Below are 26,300 nucleotides of genomic sequence, written 5' to 3'. Positions count from 1 at the left end.
CCTAGGTTTGAAAAGCCTCCTCTAAAAGTGGATGTTTGTCATGCTTGGTGTTAAAAAATGAGAAAAAATATATATTTTTTCCAATTTCAATTTAATTTAAAATGTATCCTTTAATAACAGGGGTGTAATTTTTAAAATATTATTTGAACAGTGCAGTTGTAACATAAGAAAAGCATTCTGCTCCATCCTACAGATCCTCAAAATCAGGGTACATAATACAGTGATTCTTATGTACCATTAGACTCCTATTGTTTATCTCCCCTCATTAAACACAGAATCTGTAATTTCTCTCCAACTAGTAAATGTGTGTCAACATTGTACAAGAGGGAGCAACAGAGGGGTCCCTCCTTACCACGAGCTTCTGATTCATGTTGATTTGTTATTTTCTAATTTCCTTCAGTTGTTAATTGGGCTGGGAGAAACTAGTAGTCTTGTTTTCAGCTTTGATTAATTAATTTAGTTTGAGTTTAGCGTATGGCCCAGAATTTAACTACAATGTTATGTGGCTTGTTTAAAACCTTCTTTATCTTTTCTCATTTTGGTTTATGTTTGTTTTGTACAGTATGTATATTTCTGACTCTTTTGTCTGAGCAACACGTAATTATTAGGATCTATTTCAGGATTCAGAGTTTTTGTTATTAGTATTAGGTTATTATTAGTTTGTGGCTTATAAAGCAATAACACATTTATTTAGAGAAAATCAGAGAGAGGAACTGCAGGGGTCTACAGGTATTTTGAGCATAACTCACCCTAAGTTTTCTTTCCAGCCGAGCTGCTTCTTTACACATCGGGTGCCAAACCTCCGAACCTACAGACACATAAACACACTTTGTTTATTGTGTGTGGCTTTATGGGATATAAAGAGCAGATCAGCCTCTCTCTCTCTGACTCTCTCTCTCAAGTGCATCAACATCAATCATCATACACACACACACACACGCACACACACACACACACACACACACACACACACACACACACACACACACACACACACACACACACACACACACACACACACACACACACACACACACACACACACACACACTGAAGACAGGCTCTTGTAGCCCTTCTGGTTCACTTGCACACAGACAAAGAGGAAAATAATCTTCAGCTATTTATAGCTATATATGCACAAATCAGTGTAACTTGGTTTGGACAAATTTTTTTCTTGTTAACTCACTTTAATTTGTTTAATTCCTCAGTGATTCTTCATCAAAATCAGAATTTTTTTCTAAACTATTAGAATGGAAACTAGTTGCTACTATTGGCTAAATGTAACATCCAGCTCAGAAAAACCATACACAAAATGTTGTCAATATTCTTTGGAAAATTTGAAACCATACTTTTATAGTTTTCACATATAGTCTTGTACAAGTAAAGGCCACATTATCCCAAAAAGGAATTTCTTCTTTAGGTCAAAGTGGAACCTGAGGGAAAGAATTAGCAAGTTACTTCTGACAAAAAGATTTTCTACTTGACAAGTTTAGTGCTTTAATATAACCCTCCGATAGAAGCCTTCCCATGGTGCATAAATCAATGAAGTGACAACACCCACTTCAAATTTCTCAGCAATGAAGATGCATCAAAAACAAGTTTCAAGAACTTCCAAACCAGAACTGCAAGCAAATAATTATGTTTTTATTGTAGCTGAGAGAGAAAACTAATTTTTCTGGTCTTGTCTAGTAAAGGTATTGGAATTAATCATAATGAGCCTCAACGTTGAACATATTTTTTTTTTACATTGCTCACAAATTGTTTATATGTTTTGATATGTTGGTCATATTATTATTGCTTCCATTTTCAATGTGTACAAAATGTTAGCAAAGTTGATCCTATTAAAAAAAAGGTAAAAAATAGTACTGTATAGTCTCTGCAAGGATGCCCTTTTGGAGACAGAGAATAAGAAATTGTTATTATCATCTAAATGCTAGTAGTGATTATCCTGGTCATTAGGGGTGTCTCAGCGCACAAGCACTCATACCTAATTCATCAGCACAGCTCAGTACGCCCATGTACCAAACGAAGTGTTTCTCCTACCCTGTATACCTGCAGGATGTTTATGTGCTAAACTAAAATGTGGAACTCTAAGAATATGAGGACCCCACCAACACTAAAATCTGCTATTTATAAGGATTATGGTTTCTTATGGAGCTACAGTGATGATGGAGATAGAATGTTGGACCTAAACAAAGCTTAGCAGAATGGATTTGCAACAGTGATGAGTTTAGTAGCTCAGCTTAAGCACCAGGCAATGACACAATATTGAGGTGACTCCATCCAACTATCTCGTGGGGGTTTCTCACTAGATTTTTGACAGATTATTGACAAAATTAAATCAAATTTCCAGTCAATTCTATTACAGCCACTTTTAACAATGATTGTTCACTATTGCATAAAGTAAAACAAATATTTAGATACTTTTGTTTGTTTGTCTCCACTGAAGCGCAAATGTGTCTTTAAAACCAAGGCACATAACAAACCAGGACTTAAGTGAACTATTACAGCCCCCACTGATCATTATGATGACTGCTTGTATACTATTATATTGATCCATTTCCAAACTTCCATTGGCTTTCCAACTTGCAACTGAAACGCAGCCAACTTGACTTTCTGAGATTGAACTTCTGTTGCACATTGAATGCAAAACAAACTCATGTCCCTCATTTACTTCAAGCTAAAATGCTTTACATTCACAGCCTTCACCATCACAGTGAAATTTGAGACCAAAGTAATCATTATAAACACAAGTGATTTTTGCAGCTTCCAATTCAGCATGGTGCATTACATAAAACCGGATCTGGCAAACTCTTGCTCTGAAAGTTGCAGCACTGTGGAACCTGCGGGAAAGAAGGCAGAGGCAGCAGGAGGAGAGATTGGTGGAGAGAGCAGCAGAGGAAAGAGGAAATGAATGGAGGCTATTACAGATTATACATAACAATAAACTACTAATGTCAGGATGTTATATGCATGAGGATCTGATAGTGATAATGATGTTAATACATCCGCCCTGCGCACACACACACACACCAACACACACAGGCACACCCCCCCGAAAGCAGTAACACACCCACATCAGTATTTATCATTTCCTCGGGTCTGGGGGCAATGCAGGCCGGCAGAACGGACTCTGAGCTGATCCTGAGTCTGATATACAACCACCATCAACACCATAAATCTAACCTGCATGTAAGTACACGCACACACAAACCTGCACACAAAATCAATACTGCAGACAGAAACCATGCGTGGTGATTCAGTGCACCCCCATCCCTCCCACACTCCTCAACTCTGCTCCAAGCTCCAAACAGGCCTTGAGAACCTTTATCTTCTGGATGAAAAGAATCTCCATTTTTACAAAGAAAGTCATTCCTTTACCGGGAAACTGTCTGCCTAAGTATGTCTAACACAAAATATGCCCTGCTTGTTTTCCTACAGGGAGATATCATGGAATGAGGCCTCTGCTGCATTTAGATCCTTCTACCTTTATGCAAAACAAGAGAAAACAGTCAGAGATGCCAGCAGTGTGACTCTCAGAGATATTCAAAAACGATTGGATGAGAACATCCACTGTTAAACTCAGGCAGCATCATTGACATTTCTGTTTGTGTCATTTGAAATTCTAATGGTAATATATAAACCAGGAGATATGTAAATCAGGTTAAAATGAATTTTATTTTGCTGAATGGAATGTAAGGAATGTAAGCTGCACTTCAGGAAGTCAAAATTAGCAGAATAAATGCTGACAATTTTTGCAAGAGGCAAAAATGAGTGAGTGAAAAACAAACATTCTTTTTTGTAATCACAGATCAGTCTCCTGTCACCCCATCACTTCTCTGACAAATCATTGTTTATTAGACCACAGCATGGAAGCAACATTCCAGTTTCCACAAATGGTAGGTAGAAATTGATCTATGTTTTCATAATCCAAAGTCTATTTATTGGTTCATTTAGTAAAATTTATTGGCAGTAAAAATAGTGCCTATTGTTTTAAATATAAGTATTTGATTAACAACATCAGTTTAATCAAGACCACATATTTAAAAAGTTTTGATTAAATAAGGTAAAAAATGTTTTGCACATCCCAGCACTACTTAAAAGTTACCCTAAAACCTTAGAAATAATATTTTCAGAGCTATGAAAAAAACAATTTCTTGAAATAGTTGTGCAACTCCTTCAAACACATAAATAAATATACGGTATCCATTCATGTATAGAAATCACTGACTACTTCAGATACGCATCGAAGGATTGATTGCAAGGGCATGTGTGTGTCCGCGTGTGTGTGTCCTAATTACACTTGTCTCATGAGGGTGATTGTTCAGTCCTTCGACATGGCTGAAGTAATCAAAAGGAGCAAATGTAACCTTGGGGCAGCTCACTGTAGCTGAGCAGAAACGCACACAGATAACCAAAGCTACACTTCAACACATATATTCACATATATACACACACAAATGTTTCAACGTGCTTTGAATCAGATATACACACACACATACTGTACAACTCTTAGAGACACTAACAGACTTAAAGTGCAATATGCAAATGCTTAGTTTTACTGCCGCCTCAGAGGGAGGCCAGCAGAATGTCAATGAGGCGAAACAGGAGGTGTCAACCTGCATGGCGACTCTGAGTGTGTGTCAGCCACATGTTACGGTACAGTAACTCCACATTTAATCCCAGCTGCTTCGATCCCGCTTATCTGGGAAGTACAATGGCCTTTTTCATTTTCAAATTGTTCTGGATGTTCAGTTTATTTTCTGGAGTTTAAATGTAAATTTCCAGTCAAGTTTATCCGAAAAAGCTCAGAGTATTGCAAGTCTTTTGACTTAAGGTTTACAAACTATACACCATGTTCTACCCCATTTTGGTATTATTTGCATATTATTTGTAAACTGAAATGATACGTATTTAAATTAAGGCCTCTTAGTTTCTTCATAAGAGCTGATGCCTCTTTAAATCTAGTGAAATGAGAAATCTGTTATTTATGTATCTGTAGTTTAAGAAAATAGGAAACATATTTGTACTGGATTTAAACTCCAACTGATAAGGCCAATGTTAATTAATAGAATATCAGTCCAGAAATGCTCAATCTCCTAGCTTTTTGCTTTCTTTTATCAAAAAAATTACAAAAGAGACTCATTAAGCATAAACATTCACAACATAAATACTTTTTTGTCCTTGCAAGAAAATTATATTTTCATATAGCTGCTTGTCACTACAACTTTTGTGACATTTGTGCAAAAAAAAATTAAGTCTCAAGATTGATCGAGAGCAGGGTCCATCTGCCGCTGAGCGGGAGGAACAGCCCCCATGAAGTCAGTTACAAAGCACTTCCAGATTCTTCACCCAACACGTTGATGTGCCCTTGGGCAGCACACTTAACCTCAATGTGTCTGTTAAGGTGTGTATTAGTGTATGAATGTGTGCTGCTTCTGAGTGCTCTGGTTGAATGTGGTGTAAAAGTGCTTCACTGGTCTTCCTGACCAGTAAAGCACTTTATAAGTCCATTTACTACTTAAAGTTTCCTACCTGATAAAATCTGTTCTGCTTTTTTAGTCAAAGAATCAAACGTTCTTCTATTTCAGCAGAAACTCCAGACTGATTCAAATAAGACCTGTAATGCAATCAGACGCTGAATTATCCTGGCACAACAGACAAGCCAGATTAATGAAGCCAGCAGCACAAGTGAAGGATAAAAGGTAATTGACTTCAGTCCTTGAGGGTCTAATGTTGGAGTGTGTACATGTGCTTTTGTGCAACTTTGTCGTTCATTCCAGATCCAGGGTTCATGTGAGATCAATAGTCATCTATAGAGCAATTTGCCTTTTACCTAGTCACTGTATTTACTCTCATTTGCTAACGTTCTGCACAGCTTCCTTTATTTCTGTTAAATATTTCTGAGCAAATAGGAAAATATTTTCATATAAAAATATCAGCATACTGAAAGGTATATTCATGCACTGTAATTTATAGAGCTGCACAAAATATCAAATCAAAATTGTAATTGCAAAATCAATTACCAATAGTAACACACTAATGCTTAATTATGTATTTGCATTGATTGATGTATTTCAATTAAATTTGGTTCAATGCTGGAAATTACATAACTTTTCTGCATTAAAATAAGTTTTTATTGGTCTTTTATAATATTTTAGTTTTACTTCATTTAATGTGGTACAGGCTTGAATTTGATTATTGAATTAAATTAAGTTTTTGATGCCATTCTAAATTACTGAGATTCTCAAATAACTGATTTGAGAAAAAATTTAAAATATTAGAAAAAGGAAATTCTGTTAGTTATTTGTCACTTTTAGTTACCAAGCAGAGATTGGTGATTTTCACTCTACCAGAAGCGCTCACAGTCTCTTCTGTATGTTCTAACAAGACAAAAAGAATATCTTCTTTTATACCAGGTTTACCGAAGGTCCCGCAGGGTCAGAATACATTGGGCTCACACATAAATCGCAGTGAATATTTTTTCAGGCTATCCTGTGTTAGCAAGATGCTCCTTTCTAATCTTACAATAACTCAAGCAGAAATGAATCCGAACAAATCCAAAACAAATATACAGGTTCTGTGGATATTTAAGCCTGTTCAAGCTGGATCCTGTTTCCAGTCAGCAAACATTTTCATGCAACTATATAAATTGCATGATTGTGTGTTTGCTAAGCTGCAAACACACAATCAGTTCCATATTTGTAGAATCACACTTGGGCATCTGCATCTTTGCGGAAATCAAATTTAATAGATTGTATTATAATTTGTATTAACTGTACAAATCAGGAAGCATGTTTAAATTTTCTTGACAACATTGTAATTCAGAGCAGTATTGCCTGTTATCAATAAGTAAACAGTTTCCTTACCTGTTAGGTACATTTCCTCTCCTTCCTGAAACATCATGTGACAGCGGGCACACCTGGCACAACTCGGGTGGTAATGCTTCCCTCCAGCCTGCAGATATAATCAAGGAGCAGGAAGGTAGAGACAAAAGATAAGAAACAAATTAAGAAAATTATAAGAGACATGATAGAAAACAGGAAACATCACGTGGCGAATAGAGACAACATGTAGAGATAAAAAGAGGAGATAAGTGCAGTTGTGTTGGGTTTCCAAAGATTTATGATCTTAAATCAAAACTTAGAGAGAAAGCTGAACATTTTCTTTTAAATATAAAACACAAAAACATAAAGATCTTGGACAGATGTGTTTACACATCTAATCAAATGTGCATATAGTCCACATATTTAGGAACAACATTGTTGGCTTGACAAAGACGGTTATATAACAAAGGTTCTGTGTGCTGCGACATTAATTTCTGCTGATTAATACAGTATAATTACATTTCTGCATTGAATTGAAATAAATTATGACAATAACTTGTTGCAAAATACCCAAATCTCATATGTATTTTAACATAATAGCACATTATCATCTAAAAACCTTGTATTTATTTTAGTTTTTATCTACCTCGAGGTCAGGTGACCCAGGTGACTTATAAAATTATAATTTTATGACAAATTATAATTTCTGATCAAATTAAAACAAAGCTATATGACCTACAATACACACCATCATATCCAAATATGTTCACTAAAAAATTATCAAAACTGCAAAGATACAAAATGGGTAAGGAGAATAATACCTGTTCTAAGCTTACTGTGACTGATACAGATAATTGACTACAGATAAGGACATTAAAGCAAGAAAAATATTCTAAACTGTTTTAATTACTTTATCAAGGAGACATCTGAAGTGAGTAGAATAAATAATAGTAGCTTCTCAAATACCAGATGGGTGAAACTGGTGCCTCTACATCTCAAATAACAACACATTTAGAAGAAATATTTTTATCTGATGGCCACAAATATTAAAACCTGTCCTAGTGCAAATATGGATCAAAAATGAGTTGAGAAAAAATATTTATTAGTTTTATTCTGTGTGCTGGACAAATAAGTCCTGAGTACCTAACTCCACAGTGAGTCTATATCAAAGGTCTGGGCTGCTTTGGGCCTAAAAGGGGAGAAGCTGCTAAAAACTACTGGATGTTAGAGCTGATCAACACAAGTACAGGAAGAAAGGCTCACCTCGAGTACTCTACCGCTGATGTACCTGCTGCAGCCCTCACACCTGATTCCAAACTGAGTGTGGTAGTCATCCTCACAGTAAGGAATCCCGTCTCTGCCAGCAACACATATGAATTTCATTTAACTCAATGCTCGTTGCAATTGTGCTGCTTTTCACCGTCTAAAATATAATGTGTCTCTAATTGTCAGAGCATTTCTGCATGGTCTAGTAATGGGAATGTATAAAGGGTTGATTAAGCCACTCACTTGCTGATGTATTCTCCAGTGAGAGCACAGCCACACGTCCTACATTTGAAACAAGTGATATGCCACTGCCTCTCCAAAGCCAGCAGAGACTGGCCCTGTTTGATCTCTTGGCTGCAGCCTGCACAGTCTGGACAGCAGGACAGGAGAGGCGAGAAGTCAAGCACTGAGAAAGGACATAATGCCTTCAAGCACTTGTCTTCCTGCTGTGGTTATCCCCCACTCCTGTTGAGATTGTCGCACCGTTTCTGACAGATGGAGCGACCAAAATAAGGCTGTAAAACTACCTGGAGCACAGGCCACCTTCTGAGTGTGTGTCCCTGTTTGAAGGTGTGTAGATATGCTTTTAGGTGGGTTGACTCTGGTGGGAAAATAGCCATAAATGCTTTTAAAATATCTGTAAGAAGACTAAGCCAAATAGTGCTGTGAAATAATATTTGCTCCCTGACAGACTGTCTTTTTGTTTTTCTCCCTTTTTGTCACAGTTAAATGCTAATTTCAATCCTTGTCTTATGTAAAAAAGTTTTACAAACCAAAACTTAATAACTACTAAGCATTTGTGGTAACTGGCAAGTTTTTACATTGCTGTGCAGGAACTTAAATCTACAAATCTTTACAAAAGTGCTTGAATTCAGACACATTGGAGACTCTGTTTAAGGTCATGCCACAACATCTTTGATTGGGACATCAAACAAAGTCTGTGGATGTTAAAAACTACCAAAACCATCTTGGTTTATTTTGAGTCATTCAGAGATAACTTCACTGGTGTGCTTCATATTGTCTTTAAAATTCTGCAGCTAATATTTTCTATCTGTGTAGAAATAAATCAACTTGGGCCAGAAACAAGTAACCAAGAAAAATACAATAAAAACTGCACAAACACAAGTAATTATTAGGGTTATTATTTTCTCAATTTATTGGAATAAAAAAGACAACAATTAGCCTGAAGCACTTTACTGATTGGAATAGGATGGATGCCAAAAAAATAATTTAATGTGAGCCAAACAGCATTTGATTATTCCATTGTTTTAAAATATGAGCCAATAGCTTGACTATTGTTTTGTTTTGCTTTTAATTGTTCTGCGTTTTATAGTTATTCATTTCCACTGTGTCAAATTCTCACATTAAATCCATGAGTATGACTGAGAAGTGTTTATGTGTGCATGTTTGCTTCTTACAGCTCGGTCCAAGAATCTTAACAGGCTTGTCCTTTTTCAGAGAGTGTGAGCACTGCTGACACACACACTTTTTCCCACAGAAGGTCACTCTGTCTCCAATTGGGAATGGAAGCCTGAGAACACACACACAAAGGAAATTATGTAGGTTTCAACCCAAGCACAAAAATTGCATCCATTTAGCAATAATCATTCAGAAAAACAAATCTGATGTTTTATGTGCCAATTCAAATCAAATCAACTATGAATAACAGCTAAAAGCATTTCTCTAGTTAAATGCCTTGTTTTGGCATAAAAGTTTTATTTTAGTGGCAACATTTGAGGATAAATTCATAATAAAGCATCCATACAGATGAACTATCTTTTTGAAGAAGTTAAGATACATGGGCAACAAAAACAGCAATGTCTAAGATCTGTTGCAGAACAGACAGAACTTCAGTAGTTGAATATATGTTAAGCAAAAATGCAGACCCATAATTGAATCATACACAAAAACATTTAAAGTGTTCAGATTTTAACTCGTCAGTGGAGTAGTTTTTAACAGCACTGTTAAAAACTACTCCACTATGTATGAAATGAAGTACAATAAAAGTTTCAGATTTAAAAACTAATTGTGATGAAGGAAAAATTTTCTGAGAAAAGACAAAAGGCAGTTTTCAAATACCTATTAAGGCAAAAAAATGTATCCAAACCAATGTGACACTAAAAAAATAAATAAATCATTATTAACTATTCACACTCTTGACAAAATCTTGAGTTGCCATTAAATGTTAATCATAGCTTTCTAGGACTTCTTCAAGTCACATAATTTCGGTCACCTTTCTTTGCAGAATTGATGTAATTAAGTAACACTTTTGACTTGAGTCTGAATTAGACGTGATGCCACATCATCTCAATTGTTTAAAAAAAAAAAGAAAGTCTAGGCTGAGCCACTCAAAAAAATTTACTTTGCGTTTTTGTCTCTTTTTTTGAGCCTTGCTGATGTGCTTACGATTGTTGCAGCTGCATAAGTGCAGTAGTGCAGTTTCTCCTTCAGATTTTCTGGAGCATTATGTAGTTTCATCAATAGCAAGTCATCCAGCTCATTAAGAAACAGAGAAGCATCCGACCATCATGTGACTGTCAGTTATATATTCGTTTTTTTGGGTTCGTTTGGCTCGTTCCATCCATCCATCAATTGTATCAACTTGTCCTTGCACGTTCGCAGGGGGGCTGGTATTTCCAGCGGTTGTTGGGGGAGAGCCAACTTTCACCCTAGATAGTTTGCCAATTACACGGCAACACAAAGACACAGAGGACAAAAAAACCTAAAAAAAAATCAGACCAATTAACCCGACAGAAGTTATTTGGAGTTTGGAAGGATCTCACAATGCAAACTTCATGTAAAAACACCCCAGATTGGGCTTCTAACCCAGGACTTTTATGCTGCAAGGGAACAATGTTACTACAATGTTGGACAGTTAATGTTTAGTCAGTTTATAATATGATCTAATGATAATTTAGATGTTTAAAAAACTGAAATAGTTAAGCTATTTCAGTTATCAGTCTGTTGTTTTGTCTTTGTAAGAACCAAGTATACAGAAATGTATTTTTATGAGTGTAGTTTTATCTTTCTCCTTGATCTAATTTTTATAACAAAAACACATTTTCTTTACAATTACTTTGAAAACTACTTTAAAAAACCTGGTTGTGATTGTTCCAGTGAAAGTGTGTCATTGTCTCTTACTGTTGCTGACACAGTGAGAAACAGTAAGACAGTTTTTAATGATTTGTTTTGAAAAACTCAGTTAAAGCAGGGATAAAAATGTCAGGAGTTACTTTTTCACAGCAGAAAGCTTTAATTTACTTTACTGTTACGACATAACCCAGAGCATAAAGAAAGATTTAAAAGGATCTTTTCACACTGTTGTCATCTTTGTTATGCTTATCCGTTACTGTTGTTTTCATACTAACAAGTTGCACATGACACTAGGAGTATATCTGATTAGGTAGCAGTTCTAGGAAATGCAGAAATGTGTGTAAAGCAACATTTCACTTCACCAAGTAAAATGAAAATTCTTGACACCACCATTTCTTTTCAGACCTTTCCTGTTGCATTTCTTTAATGAGGTGATTTGCAAGATAAGACTAGGTTTTGTAATACAAAATTATACTTTTTTCAAGATGGTAAGGCTTATGTTTTCACTGGTTCTTGCTTGTCTGCTTTGTAAAACAGTAGCTTGGTCCTACCTGCAGACACTGCAGACAAAACAGTGTGGGTGATACGTCCTCCCCATGGCAGAGACCACCTCTCCGGTGATGTACTGGTCACAGCTGTCGCACTGGGTCCCATACAGGCGCTGGTAGTCCTCAGTACAGATGTACTCATCAGAATGATGGAAGAAACCAGAGCGCACCAAGTCACAGCCGCACACTGACCAAACAAAAACAGAAAACTCCAGTGGTTTGTTTTATTTTCCAGAAACATTGATGGGAAGCAAAGGCAGAAATAAATGTAATTAATTAATCAGGGCATCAAATGAAAGATGACTTGAAGGGATTAAAAATGTGCAAGTGTGATGTCAACATTTTTGTAAATTATTTGATCTAAAAGCTTCAGTTTTACACTAAATCAGCAATAATATTGATCTGATTGCATTTTGTTCTTCCTCTTTTCCCATCCATCTGATCTAAAATAAAAAAATAAACTCTGGTTGTCATAGGAGAATGGAAAGATTAAAACATTTTATACACCTTAGATGGTGAGATTGTCATTTAATGTGTAATATCATAAAAACTGCTGACTGGTACGATATGCAGGATTAGGTGATCAACAGGCAGAAATGACAAAAACTCCAGAAGATGTCCACTTTCTAGCATTTTATATAAAGTGTGACCACCACAACAGTCAAATTGTGTTTACAAAAAGTACATACATTTATATGCCTTAGTGCAGGCAGTGTTGTGTGACAGTTTAAGAGGAAAGTGCACACTGTGTGTTTACGGTCTAGTGACAGCATGATTTATGACTTTTATTTAGCAAAAACAGGATCCCTCAGCCAAATGATTGTTTCTGGTCCAGTTGTGCGAACATTGGGATTGCCTCAGGTCTGCTGGATGGTTAAGCAGTTTAAATTGATCCAAACCAATATGTGGTCAAGTTAGAGGGAGCTTAGCCCATCTCCTGAAATTAGCTGTATTTTATGGAAACCAAGTATTCACAGTCTTCATATGACTTGAATTTGTTCACATTCTTTCATGGTGCAGCCACAAAATATTATGTATTTTATTGGGATTTTATGTGAAAGACAAAGAGTATTTGATCTGCACTTATCTTTGTACCAAAATATATTTCTACCAGCTTTGCACATCCAAAAAGGTTAATGGTTTATGAAATTTTTCTTTGGAAAAATATGCAGCCTCCAACAGGTTGCTATGACTACCTCCCAATGTTTCATATTATTCATCTTCCCCATCAACTTTGAACGTACTTCCTGTCCCTATTAAAGAAAAGCATTCACACAGCATGATGATGCCACCGCCATAGACCATGGTGGGATGTGTAAAAAAACAAAAAAAACAAGGATAGGCAGGATATATTAAAACTTTGTAAGTTTTCTATCAGACAGTTTTTCAAATGTAGACTGAAAAGATCAATTTTGGCTTCATCTAATGAGAATATATTTTTCCACATATTAGCTGTGGCCCCTGCAAAAACTATGATAACTTGCAATTGGGAGTTTATATACATTTTTTAGGCATTCTTCTTGGTACTCTTCTATAAAAGCTAGTGGTTTGTGGTGACTCATTCTCCTAACTAAGTTGTGAATCTCTGCAGCTAGTCCAGAGTTACCATGATAATCTAGGCTGCTTCTCAGATTTATTTTCTCCTTTCTGTCATTTCGGTTGGATTGTCATGTTTTAGTAGGCTGAGAATTGTGAATAATCTTTCCATTTTGGATGATGAATTAAACAGCACTTCAGAATTAGGTGATGTCTAAATGCAGCTGGCTCTAAATGAGCTTGTTTTATTCTGAAATAAAACCCAGCTTGTATGCCATTTCTAATACAACCTCATTACAAATGTATGCCACTGTTTTCAGATTTTTTTTAAAGTTTTGCATTAATTTCCTTCCACTTCACAATTATGTTGTGCTTTGTGTTTATCTATTTCATAAAATCCAAATAAAAAACTTCAATTATTGAATGGAACGCGATATGAGGAAAAGTTTAAGGGTATGAATATTTTTCCGACGCTCTGTATTAGTTTTATGCATATTAATTCAACAGTAATCATAATGTGAATGAATAAAATCTCTATCATCGTTTTCCCCTTGAGCTCTGCAGAAGTCAGCACACCATTTATCTGTCAGAGTAACATAATCAGCAGCATGCAGGCACAGGAAATTAAGGCCTATGCATCAGTATAAACAGCAGGACGATGATACGACCTGAATTAAACTATAGGTTAGACATATGAAAGGCAGCCAATGGATCAAGATGTCTGGCAGTGAATTGAGTGTCCACTCTGTAATTAAGCTAATGTGCTCTAAACCCAGTGGAGTGAATGGATCTGAGCTGATCCAAGCCAGAGTGTTAAGAGGCTGAGACGGAGGGTGAGACTACAGGAGAAATACTGCACAGTAAAGCCGAGAGTAGCTTGACTCAAGCCTGGGGCCAAAACAATTAGTAAATATATATTAAATAGAAACAGTTTCACAATCCTAATAAAAATATTTAATGGCTTCGTAAGCTGATACATGTAAGAAGTCAAAAAGACTTGAATAACAGTAGACAATGTATCTGAATTTGTATGGATTTGCAGGAAGGCAACTTTCTTAGAACAAAGCTTTAATACCATATAGTAGTTCAGATGATTAAGGCATAAAAATCAATAAGACTACATGCAAAATGGGAATATAAAAACTTGGATAGAATGACATAGCAACAATAGAACATATTCAAATAAAATTAAATTACTTAAAGCTACGAATAAAAGTTGAGAAACATAAGGCTCTTTATTCCAGGTTACGGCACATCCCCCATTTTCTGAAGGGTTATTACTCCTAAAAATTAAGAGTTATAGCTGAAAACCCATTAAATACAATTTCACACAGCTAGGTAGGACATGCTGCTAAGTTTAACTGTGTTTACGCATTAAGATTGTACAGCTGAGGTGTCTTATCCCACTAATCCTGAATGAAAAGCCACATCATCCTGGTTGTGTTTTACTACTCACATCTTAGTGTGAATCATTAAAAAGTCACACAATTAATGACTTTAACCTCAGAATTCTGACTTTTTTTCAGTGGCCCTAATCCTCTTCCGTATAGCCAAGTGCTAGCTCTCAGTTTTAAATCTTTTGGGTGAACCCTGTTAACCTGAGATCTAAACCATGATAGAAAAACAGATGCATCAAATTTAGTTCCAATTCACCATCAAACACACAGGAGGAATCCACCTCAAGAACAATTCAGCATACCAAAAAGTATGTACATACATTTTCTATGAAGCAGTTCTACCTAGAATCCATTAGGTTTTTGTAGACATCATATTTGACATTGATTTGTTAAATTATTAAAGTATTTAACTGTATTGTCAATTCACTTTTTGATAAACATTAAAGATAAAATTTTACAAAAACTCAGTAAAGGTTTATATTTAAACAACTAAATAATTCAGATTATTATTCAACAACAATGTGCTTAACAGAATAAAAACCTAAATGAAAGAATATGCTCACTGATCTCAATGTGACATCATCATGGTGGCTCCGAACACTAGGGGCGCTAGACAACGTAACAACGCTTCTTTTTTTTTTTTTACCACACTAATATGATTTCACCGTGAATAAAATAACCATTTTCTATATTTTTAGGCATCGCCTTCAGCTGAAAGAAATACAGGATCAACTTTCAGGGAACCAGTAGCAAATAAAAGCTAACAAGGCTAACTGCTAAAGCAAGCGATGTTGCTTTAGCAGTGCTCTTTAAAGTCGGCAGAAAAACTGAAACTCCGGTCGGTCTACTCACTTTAGCTTCTTCCATCTCGGCAAAACTATTTGAAAAACTTTGTCACAAGTTTATATCCAGGACATTTTCCATCTTAAACTACACAGACGGTCACACCGTCAACTACAAGTCAACTACACACACAACAATGCTGCAGACACGGAGAAGAAAGGCGGGGCTTACAGAGACATTCTGCATTCTGATTGGCCAAACCCAGTGGGATATAAAAGTTCTGATTAGTTAGGCAGACTATCCGGCTTTCCTAACCTCTCTTAAAGAGGCACCCTCATTTTAAATGGGTTACGTTACCATAAATATATGGTTTAAAGCACATTTAAAAAAAAGAAAGAAAACGTTGTATAACCATGCATTGTACATTCATGTCCTTCACTAGCGTTAATTTTCAATTTTATTTCTTTTAATTGTCAAAATACAGCTCTATTGCGGCTAATTCCAACAAGTTCTGGGACACTCACCAGGGAGTCACATTAAGATGACTTCAAAAAGAGTTAGAAGTCTATTAACTTAAATTGCTGACCATCAAAAAGATAATTCCATGTGAACTTATTTATATTTAAAAATATGAGTCACTTGTATAGAACATTTTGTAACTTTAGCCTTATGGTTTACTCAATATTTAGTTGTGCAATTTAATCTAAAATAAACTTATTGATATCTATATGCTATATCCTTTCATATCAAATCTTTTTAACAGGCAATAAAAACTAGGACAACATCCCAAACATAGAACAACTGCTTCCACACAACTTTGAAATGCCAGTCTGACCTTTATTTGCTTGCTTGGGACTAAAGCTCTCTCAGCTTCTAAAACAATGTTTCATGCTCATGTGCGCAAAATAATTCTTATACTGTCTCACCACGAGACAAGCGTGATATGCAAGAAAGTCAACAGTTCTAGCTTCAGTGGATTTCAAACATAATGCATGATGATGTATTTTTATTAAACCTGATGTAAACAAGTCTAAGTACACTATAAGGTCTATTTCCTCCTACTGCTGTCAATGCTCACTTGAGAATTGAGGCTAAATCCACATCATCATTTCTCATCCAACTCAAAGCTTTCACACATCATTGTCTAAGTGGAAAACGATTAAAATGTGCAGGAAAAAAGGGGAACTGTTCAGACTTGGCCTCTCTGGAGGGATCTCTGGTATATTTGGTTTTCTTGTCCAGACTGGCCCTCACCCACTAAAATCCATTTATTAATGAAAAATTCTGACAACTAGGATTGACTGACCCTCCAAAACTGAATATCGAACCAGCCTCATATGTGTTACTATTCAGGATTACTAAATTCAAGTAACTCTATATATGAGTAGACCCAACAGTCTAAGAATCTTTCTGAATGTTTTCCTGTTTTCCCTTTAGTTAAAAATGTTTTCACAACATTCTGCCATTTTCTCACTGATGTTTTCACTTCACTTACCAAAAGCAGCAAAATATCTGAATACTTTGGTATTTGTTACCAGTAAAGATTAGCTTATTAGGCGTAAGTGCCTCAGTTAGGTCAATGCAAAACTGATTTCGAAGACAGTAAATCAATTTCATTGGTTTATCGCCAAAACACATTGGCTGAGGCAGAAAATCAGCTCTTACAGAAAGAAGAGTCACTGGAGTTATTTTAAAAAAATTAAAAGAAAACAGACTGGACACATAGCAAAACCTGTTGCAAATATGGCTGCAAAAATGGTCATAGGATAATGTTAATGTGATTTATGAAACCCTATATCAAAATTAAAAAATATTTCCATGCTTTTGGTGACCTCACACATAATTTGAGTCATGAATGAACAAAATGTGGTAGAAAATTTGTCTGGCAAACTTAAGGACTCCTAAATTACTGATTATAAATGTTTAGTCACTCTAATTTTATCTAATTTATTATCAAGATCAAAATAAAACTGTACACAAACACTGAACCACTGTGCAAAACAGGGCTGACTCAAACAGTCGATGCTTTACAGTTTACTATTGGAGTCTCTTGTTTGTCCATATGGCTTAGAAACCAACATTAATATAAAAAGGTATTTTTGTGCTAAAAATTGGTTATATTTTGAACAAACTAAAAGAAAATAAGCATTTGATTTATCTTTTCCTGATAATGCAGGGGATTTGCAGCTTAAACACTGGGGTGGGGTTCCATCTTCTCCTAAACCCATAGTTTGCACTATAAAACAACTCCATACACAGTAGACTGAGATAACTGAGCAGTTATCTGTATTTCAACATAAGAAGGCAGGATTATTGCAGACATGAGGATGAGGTACAAGTGGAACATAAAAGATAAGAAAAGGAAGATGGGAGTCAGGGGAGAGATTAAAGTGATCAGAATGGTAAAAGGGCATCAAATGTGATGTGAAAGAGAAGCAGACAGCAAAGTAAAGGGATCAGACAGAAGAACCCAAGGGAGGTATCAATGAGGTTATCGATCTGTTCATCTAACACACGTCTGCCTTCCTGTCACTCTCTCTTCCTTTACTAGCAACATCAACGCAGAGGAGAATACTTTTATGCCCTCCAGTCAATTCACATTATCTGGATGAATGAATGAAAGAAGAAGCCTAAACAGATGAAGTAATCTTCAGAGTCAATTTAACATTTTTAGTTTATCAAACGTGGAAAAAGAGGTACTGTTTAGATTTCACTGAACATACAGTACAGCGCTTTGCAACTAGAGGTAACTAAAGTGATGTTTTTGAACGATGGGTGGAAACCTGGAGTACCCAGAGGGAAGCTATGCAGGCAACATGCAAACTACATGCAGAAAGATCCCAAACTGGGATCCAAGCCCTGTTCCAACCGTGAAGAGCAGTTGAACTGGCGTTTCCCATTGGTATTCAGATAGCTGTTTTTTGCAGGTAGGATACTGACTACTAATTACAGCTTCGCAAAACCCCACCTAAAAAAATGCTAAGCCATCCTTGTAAAGCTTTGTTTTTTAATTTACCATATGAGCTTTATTTATAGAGCACTTAAATCTGACAGAAAATCTTGGAGCAAAAAAGATAAAATCAGTGAGATGCCAGCAGCTGTCAGGACGGCTTGAGCCTGTTTCAGTATTTGTCCAATAAACAGTTCAGTCGCAAAATTAACAAATATATAAATCCTCTAAAATTCCACTTTAACACCATTCCTCCCTCTTTGTTGGCAAAATAGTGTAAAATATAATCATGCTGTTTATGGCAAAAAGAAGACAAAGACCATTGTGACTGAAACCCAAAGCGAAAGCTGAAAATGTGAGACCAAAAAGAGACAAAGGAGAGGAAAATATAATAAGGAACAAAAACAGAGACGTCTGTGTATTGACAATTTCATTCTTGTCCATTTCATCAGTTGATTCCCACTCAGCCAACTCCATTAGCCTGTTGTCATTACGCTTACTCTACAAGATCAAGTGTCCATAAAGATAAACACTTTAATATCAAAAGAAGGCCACTTCCGTCAATAAATCTGCTCTATTTCCTATCACAAGGAACCGTGAGTGTTTGCATCCTATGAGCAAACACTCAATTAGTCCATGCCTACTCCAAACAAACAACCAAAGGAATCATATTCAGCTCTGATTATTTTTTAAAAACCCCAGTGAGCAGCGCTGCTTGAGATGAAATCTGGTGTTTTATGTAAAAATAGAAACTCCCCCCTTCTTTGGTGCTTTGTAACCGAAAGCAGTGAGGCGATGTTCGCTGCAGATCAAATGGAGAAAGCTGTGTTGTCTTGCAGCACGCTTTGGGACTGCGAAGGTCCCAGCCTTTAGAAAGAAGGTTAGCTGGTTGGAGTCTGACTACTGGGTGAAAACCTGCTGACTGCACTGCAAAGCTGGCTGCTGACTCCAGACCTCTTTTACTGGATTTGGCCCCATCTGTTTAGCTTAACCAAGGAAAAACAAGCATGAAAAATACAATTACACTCACAAATTCGATTTTTTTGTGGGGGTTATCGATCTGTATTATATTTTTATTATAACATTATTGGTAAATTATATTCATAATATCTCATATGAGTCTTTTGGGGACCTTTACAGTAACTGTGAATAAGAGATTTCATTGGAGGAGTAATGTCTTATGACATCAAAAGATTTCATACCCCTTGATTTTTTTCACATTTTACCATGTTACAACAAGCTTTAATATATTTTACTTGGGTTTTATACAATAGACACAGAAAATGAAGAACATAATTGTAAAGAGTAAAGAAAATGATACGTGGTTTTTGAAACAAAATTGGAAAGTGTAGTGTACACATGTATTTTACCTCACTGAGTTAATATTTTGTATAATTATGACTCTTGTGGTAACAACAGATTGAAAATTTTTCACATTCTAGTTTGAAAGATAGTTCAATTGGTAGATTAAATGAAAACACTCTGTGAGCATCAGTTTTAATTAATTGTCCCACAAGAACTGAGCCTGAAACAGGCGAATCTGGTGGAGTGTTGAATCTCCACTCTAGTCTGAAGTCTTTTGAAGAATCTAACAGGTTATCTTCAAAGATTGCCTTTTATTTTGCTACTTTTACTGCGTATTGCAGTAAAAGAGAAAAACTGCAATCATAAACAAAAAGCACGGTGATTCCTGAGGCAGCTTCTGTCCCTTTAATTAATCAACTTCTTGTGCAACAACAGCCTGTAATGGTTGAGGTGATGGGTTTCCTCAGAAGAAATGCTTTGGAATGCATCCAGAAGCTCTTTGATATGGCTCAGCACCCAGAGCGTCATTTCCTAAGGGGACAGAACCACGACTGATCAAATCTGGACTGAATCATTCTCTGGTTCTGAAGGAACAGGTTTGATTTGTGCAACCTTTTTTTCTGCTTGTGAATAACTTGAATTCTTAGTTCCATAAAATTATTGTTGCATTCAGCTCTACAAAAAACTTTTCTAGATAGAAATAAAAACATCAAAGATAAAATGTTTTTCACCCTATTGTACTTTACTGGAATATCCACCAGAAACCTTGGCCCATAATAGGTACGTTTTATGGTTCTTGATGCTTCTTTTTACCTTTCATACTGTTTTGAATGCCAAGTTTCAACTCTGGCATAGTTGCAGTTAGACATGCACTGTATTTTATGGAGTACAGACATTAATATGGATCTAATTATGGTGGTTCCTTCTTGTCTGAGTACTGGCAATAATTTAATATTTAATCATGCAAACTGAGTTGGGGTGTGATTTTACAAATGGAAAGCCATGAACCAGTCCAACAGAGAAAGTAAGCAAGTATGAAACCTTTCAGTCAGTGAGAGAGAAGCAACATATGTACAGAAGATCCGGATGTTTTACCTTGGCAGGTGAAGCAGTGAACATGGAAGTGCATGTTTTTCACACGCACCACCTCTCCACGACAAGCCTCCCGACAACGCTCACATGTGATTGGTGAATTTGCTCTGCTGGAGAGAGTAGAGCTGCTACTGTTGTGGTTTCCTCCATAGAGGCCTGACTGGAACTTAACTGGAGGGAGAGGGAAAGAGAAAAAACATGCAACTTATTATAATTTTCATGCTCCTCCTTTTTTCTTTGTTTAACTGATCTTAAACAACTCAAAGTGCAATAAAGAAATGTAGAGCTTATAGAAAGAGTGTGTAGTTGTTTGATTACGAAACCTGTAGCTAATAAATTAGGAAATAGTTCATTTGGTTCACATTCAAGATTAAACTGCAAGGAATAGAGTAATTCAAAGAATAAAATAAATTTTAAAAAGCATTGTATAGTGCTCAGCAGGCTTAACAAGCCTGCCATCAAAATGACAGAGGAAAGTAAATCTGCAGCGTGACGAGCAGTCATGAAATAATCCAGTGCATGGCTGGCTGCAGGTTTGCACAGACAGCTTAGTGATCGGCTTCTTAACTAACGGTATCAACCGAAAAGTCTGTTACTGTAAACAGGAGATCAGCAAGACTTCCAAGCTTTAATCACCATGTAGCAGCCTGACTGAGAGAAATTAAGGGGAGAAAAGTGTTAATTCTTTATGTCAGAATTAAAGCCAACATAAGAGGTTATGTTTGTCACTGCCAAGTAAAGTAACAGCAAATTAAAGAGAAAGCAGCAAATTAATTCTATGTGATGAATTCATGTAAAAATAAGACATAATTGTAAGGTAGAGGGAAATAGACACATGATTTAAAAATGTTTAACAAATAAATTTGGAATTATTTTCAGTCCTTCTGAATCAATATTGTCAGTTGGATTTAGGTCTGGACTTTGACTTGGCCATTCTTGCACTTGACTATGATTTGATTTAAACTTCCTGGTTGTATGTTTAGGGTTGCTGTCCTTCTGGAAGGTGTATCTCTGCTCCCATTCTTTTGCAGACTAACAGGTTTTGCTCTAGATTTGTGCTTCTTTCCTTCCCAAAGAGACACATCCCCAAAGCATGACCTCCATGTTTCAAAATGATGCCCAAAGAGTTTAGTTTGGCGATTGTTTTTTTAAACAATGTTTCAACACTTCCACTTTTGTGTTGGCCTATTGGAAAATCTCAGTGAAATATCTTAAAGCCTATTACTGCAATATCCCAGAAAGTTCAAGATGCACACTTGTAGTAGTGCATGAATCACTGTGCAACAGTCTGAGATAGAAATTAAGCTCCATTCAATTCCATTACACTTAATGCTGCTGCATTATGCAATCGCAGTAAACACAACATGGAGGCAGGTTAAGCTGATGACAGCAGGAAAGGGGTACACAGAGCACAAGCTGTGGGTGTGTGCATGTTTACAGGATGGGGAAGAAAAAAAGGTAAAAAGTAGGACAAAAATGTTTCTTCCAGAATGTGTGAGGCTGTGGGTGTGTATTACAGACGCTGGCTTTGGTTGTGCAGCCAGATGGTAGCACGAGAGTTGGAACAACAGACTGAGAAAGATCTGAGCCACCTGTGATCGGCCGCAAAAGGAATGCAGTATTTTTATATGTTTATTATTAGTAGTTTTAAATGTTGTTCTAGTTTCTGGAACTGATAAATGTACAGTGGAGGTGATTCACGGTTTTCTGATTTGTGTGGACGCTGGATGCAGTTAAAATGCTACTGCTTTCTGTACAGATGCTTCTGTACAGAAGCACACCTTCACACAAGGCTGTTAATTGTGAATCTTTTGACAGCACGGCTCTGATCTTTGACCTCATGACTGCAAAGCCTGGAATAAAAACCAATAAGCTCTATTGTAATATGAGCCAGAGCAGTCAGATGGAACATAACTCCAATGCTTTCAGTAGATTTGATGGCTTCCAGTTTGGGTTCCTCTGCTTTTCTGTCAAAGCAGCAGCTTGAAGAATCCTAATTAATATGAGTTATAAAAACATTTAATTTCCCTTTGGGATCAATAAAGTACTTTTGAATTTCAACCACTGAATCCTCACCAGATCCTAAGATTGAAGACCCTTCTAATGTGGATAAATGCTGCTCTTTATCGATTTCCATCAAATCTGACCAGTTTCTCTCTTCTCTGTTGAAAAGCCTCCCCGCAGCATGATGCTGCCATTAAAGCCAGACTTGTGGAGGGAGCAACTCAGTTATTCAGTCAACAGATTGTTTAGTCTGAGTCACTGCAGCTTCTGCAGCGACACAATGAGCTTCTTGGTTGCTTCTCTTATGAGAACCTCTTATGAGGTTAATAATTGTGTCAATAGATTTTCTCTTTTTTTCAGCAATTTCAACAGTATTTGTGGAGGAGGACAACAAATCATCTGAGGAGCAGTGAGTCGAATCTAATTCTGGTATCAAACATTCTGGACCTTGATAGTAACTTCCACCACGACACTGAGGATTACTAATAAAATTAAACTCTAATCAGCTAATTGGGCCAAATCATTTCTGATCTCTAATAGCTCAGTCCACACAAATGATAAAGCGGTTTCTAAACATTACATGGCATAAAATGCATATTTTAACATTAGCCTGAGAAAAATATTTCTGTTATGAGAATATTACACATCGCTCACCTTTTGTTGGTCCGCTCATCGTGCCAAGAGGAATCCCAGCAGCCTGCCTGCCAACTACAGTCGGTCCTTATGACCACACGCTGTTTAACTCTGTGGGTCCGTATCCGACTTAACCTGCTGTCCCTCCCCTCTCACTCTGCTTCAGTCTGGAGAGAGCTTTCCCCTGCTCCTCCCCGCCAAGCGGATTACTGGCGGCAGAGCGCACCTCTCCACCCTGCGTAAAGACAGCAAATTAAATGGAAACTGACGGTTCGCTCCTCATCACGCCCTCAGCTCCAGCGCCTCCCAAAAAGGACAACCTCCAGCAGCTTTCGGTTGAGCCGAGATGTCCATCCCGCTCTGACCGATCAGCTTGCCTGTACCACCGCATGCGTGGCCGAGCGTGCGCTCCCGCATCCAGGCTCAGTGCTGGATGGTGACTCGCTTCAAGGCTCGGGAGTTGTCAGAGCGCCCGGTCAGCGAAGATCCTCTGTCCATACGGTGCTAGAGCGCCGCACCGCGTCAGAAAAACATACTGCAGCCATGCAAAGCAAATCAACTCTGTGCCATTATTTTTATTTTAAATTGTACAAAGCTTATATCCACGGAAGAGGATTATGGCCACTGAAAAACAAGAAATTTGAATTTAATCTTAGAATTCTGAATTTAATCTCAAAATTCTGACTTTTTTTCAGAAATCTGACTTTAAAGCGGATGGGCACCAGCGAAGAACCATTTTGCTCTTCTTAAATGAAATTACATATTTGGGGACCCACGAAAAAACTAGATTAAATCCAACATGTTCCTCCAGAATATTTGTTGTCCTCCTTCACAACTTGCATTTTGATGAATGACTAATGATTAAGGACTAGGGTGTTAGCACTATTGCACTAAGAAGGTCCTGTGCATTTTTATTTTTCATTTTTTGCATGAAGTTTGCATTTTCTCCCTATGCAAGTGTGGGATTATCTCCAGGTACTCTGACTTCTTCACACAGTCCAAACACACATTTTAAGTTTAGTTGTTTGTCATTATGTTGTTGACTTTACAGTAGGGGTCTCAAATTCCAGTCCTTGAGGGCCGCTGTCCTGCAGTTTTTAGATGTGCCACAGGTACAAAACACTGGAATAAAATGGCTTAATTGCATCCTCCTTGTGTAGATCAGTTCTCCAGCGCCTTAATGCCGTAATTATTCTATTCAGGTGTGGTGCAGCAGAGGCACATCTAAAAGTTGCAGGACAGCGGCCCTCGAGGACTGGAGTTTGAGACCCCTCAAACAATCCCTGATACCAAGCATGCATGAAGCGACAGTTTCTTTAACAGAAAGAAACGTCCAGCAGAACTCGGCCATCTGCCTTGACCGACTGGGGCTTTGAGAAGACAGAGCACCCCTCCCCCCCCACACAAACAGTAGGACTGATGTAGGAGCACTTTCTATGTTCATTTTAGCTGATGGCTCCTCCCAGAAGATATCACAGCTAAACAGAATGCCAAGGAGAGAAAAAAAAACAGAGAAAATATAAAGTTAGCAGATGAAATAACATTAAATAATGCAAATTAGAGAGTAATGAAAGAAGAAATTAGTGCAGAAAAGTGGTGAGTTTTTCATCCAGTAGACTGAGCCAATAGCAGCATAACTACAGCAATAGCTCATGATATCTCTGTAGTTAGAATGAGAAGAATGGACTTAAGTTAAAGAGACCATCAGCTATCTGCTGTTTTATTCTTAAAAAATAAAATATGTTTTGACATTATCAAGTTTGTAGTTTGAAACATAACCTGTCAGTCAGTCATCAAAGTGTTATCAATCATGGGACATAAAAGATGTATATCAAGACATGTTCACAAAGAAAATTACACATTTTCAGGTTGTTTTACATGTAATGCAGCACCAACCAGATGAGGTGACTGATCGTTATAGCTTTAGTAGTTGAAACTGTTAAGCAAATTTGTAGACATCTTAATCTGTTTTTTAAAATTAAGTTACAGATGGTTGTATAAAATGAAACAGTAGGAAATTTCAGACAAATCAGACCAGGTGACAGGACACCATCTGCAAGTACATAGAAACATCAACAGAGGGCAGCATATGTCTAAAAAACAGAAGTCCAAACCTTTCAATTCAAAGAGGTACCACAGTGTCTTGGTAGTACAGTTAGAGTTCCCTTGAGGAAAACGTAAATTTAACTTGTTTTTATTTTCCATGAAAAGGTCTGATGGTGATTTGTGTTTTATTCCAAACTGTAGTCTGTTGAAATGTTTTTCAGACAAGTGTAAACTCATATGCTCTTTCAGTTATCAATTTATGTTTGGGAAAATCTGTAATTCATAAGTTGGACATTCAGCATGGTTCTTTCTTTGCATGCAAAAGCCTTCAACAACAAAACATGTTTATAGAGTCAACTTCTAGTCCATGCTGGCTCACTTCCCTGTAATTGAGAAACAATGTGCAGGACACTTCCTGCAAACACTGGCAAACCAACCGGTGATATTTCCCAATGCCTGCTGCCGACGTTTCTGTGGAACAAAATTAAACGTATAAATTCTTCCTCCACAGGAGAAGAAAAGCAAATCTGCCAATTTAAGCTGGAAGAATGAAGCTGCATCAAACAGCAGAGTTTTGAACTCTGCCCTCACTGTTGTGTGTCATAGATCTGAGCTGCTTTTTCTGCAAACATCAGCTGCAGCAGGGCTGAATCCATCTCTTATCTCTGTGGCCTATTTTGCCTCAGATAGAAACAGAGAAGTGCAGAGTCAAAACTATGAGTCCTGACGGAAGCATGCAACGTAAGGTCTGTCTGGGGTCAGAAAAACAATGTAACACAGAGAGAGTGTCAGTTCATTTATGATTAATAGCCTATTGGCA

General features: G+C 36.9%; 1 protein-coding gene across 2 annotated transcripts in view; it reads right to left on the bottom strand.

Moving 5' to 3' along the window:
- Positions 1 to 23,876, bottom strand: part of LOC102233668 (actin-binding LIM protein 3-like) — a 42,444-nt gene extending 18,568 nt beyond the window's left edge. For both annotated transcript variants that reach the window (XM_023342570.1, XM_014471373.2), the window contains exons 1-8: positions 23,456 to 23,876; positions 20,801 to 20,968; positions 11,738 to 11,921; positions 9,512 to 9,624; positions 8,337 to 8,463; positions 8,091 to 8,184; positions 6,870 to 6,957; positions 750 to 808 (exon numbers count right to left, since the gene is read on the bottom strand). In XM_023342570.1, the coding sequence (XP_023198338.1) occupies positions 750 to 808; positions 6,870 to 6,957; positions 8,091 to 8,184; positions 8,337 to 8,463; positions 9,512 to 9,624; positions 11,738 to 11,921; positions 20,801 to 20,968; positions 23,456 to 23,474 (852 nt within the window). In that variant the 5' untranslated portion in view covers positions 23,475 to 23,876. The remainder of the gene's footprint in view (positions 1 to 749; positions 809 to 6,869; positions 6,958 to 8,090; positions 8,185 to 8,336; positions 8,464 to 9,511; positions 9,625 to 11,737; positions 11,922 to 20,800; positions 20,969 to 23,455) is intronic.
- Between the last annotated feature and the right edge of the window lie 2,424 nt (positions 23,877 to 26,300).

The sequence above is a fragment of the Xiphophorus maculatus genome, chromosome 11 (assembly GCF_002775205.1).
Source record: "Xiphophorus maculatus strain JP 163 A chromosome 11, X_maculatus-5.0-male, whole genome shotgun sequence".
In the NCBI taxonomy this organism is placed as follows: Eukaryota; Metazoa; Chordata; class Actinopteri; order Cyprinodontiformes; family Poeciliidae; genus Xiphophorus; species Xiphophorus maculatus.
The sequence above is the reverse complement of the archived record's forward strand: the minus strand, read 5'-3'. Positions and strand labels throughout refer to the sequence as shown.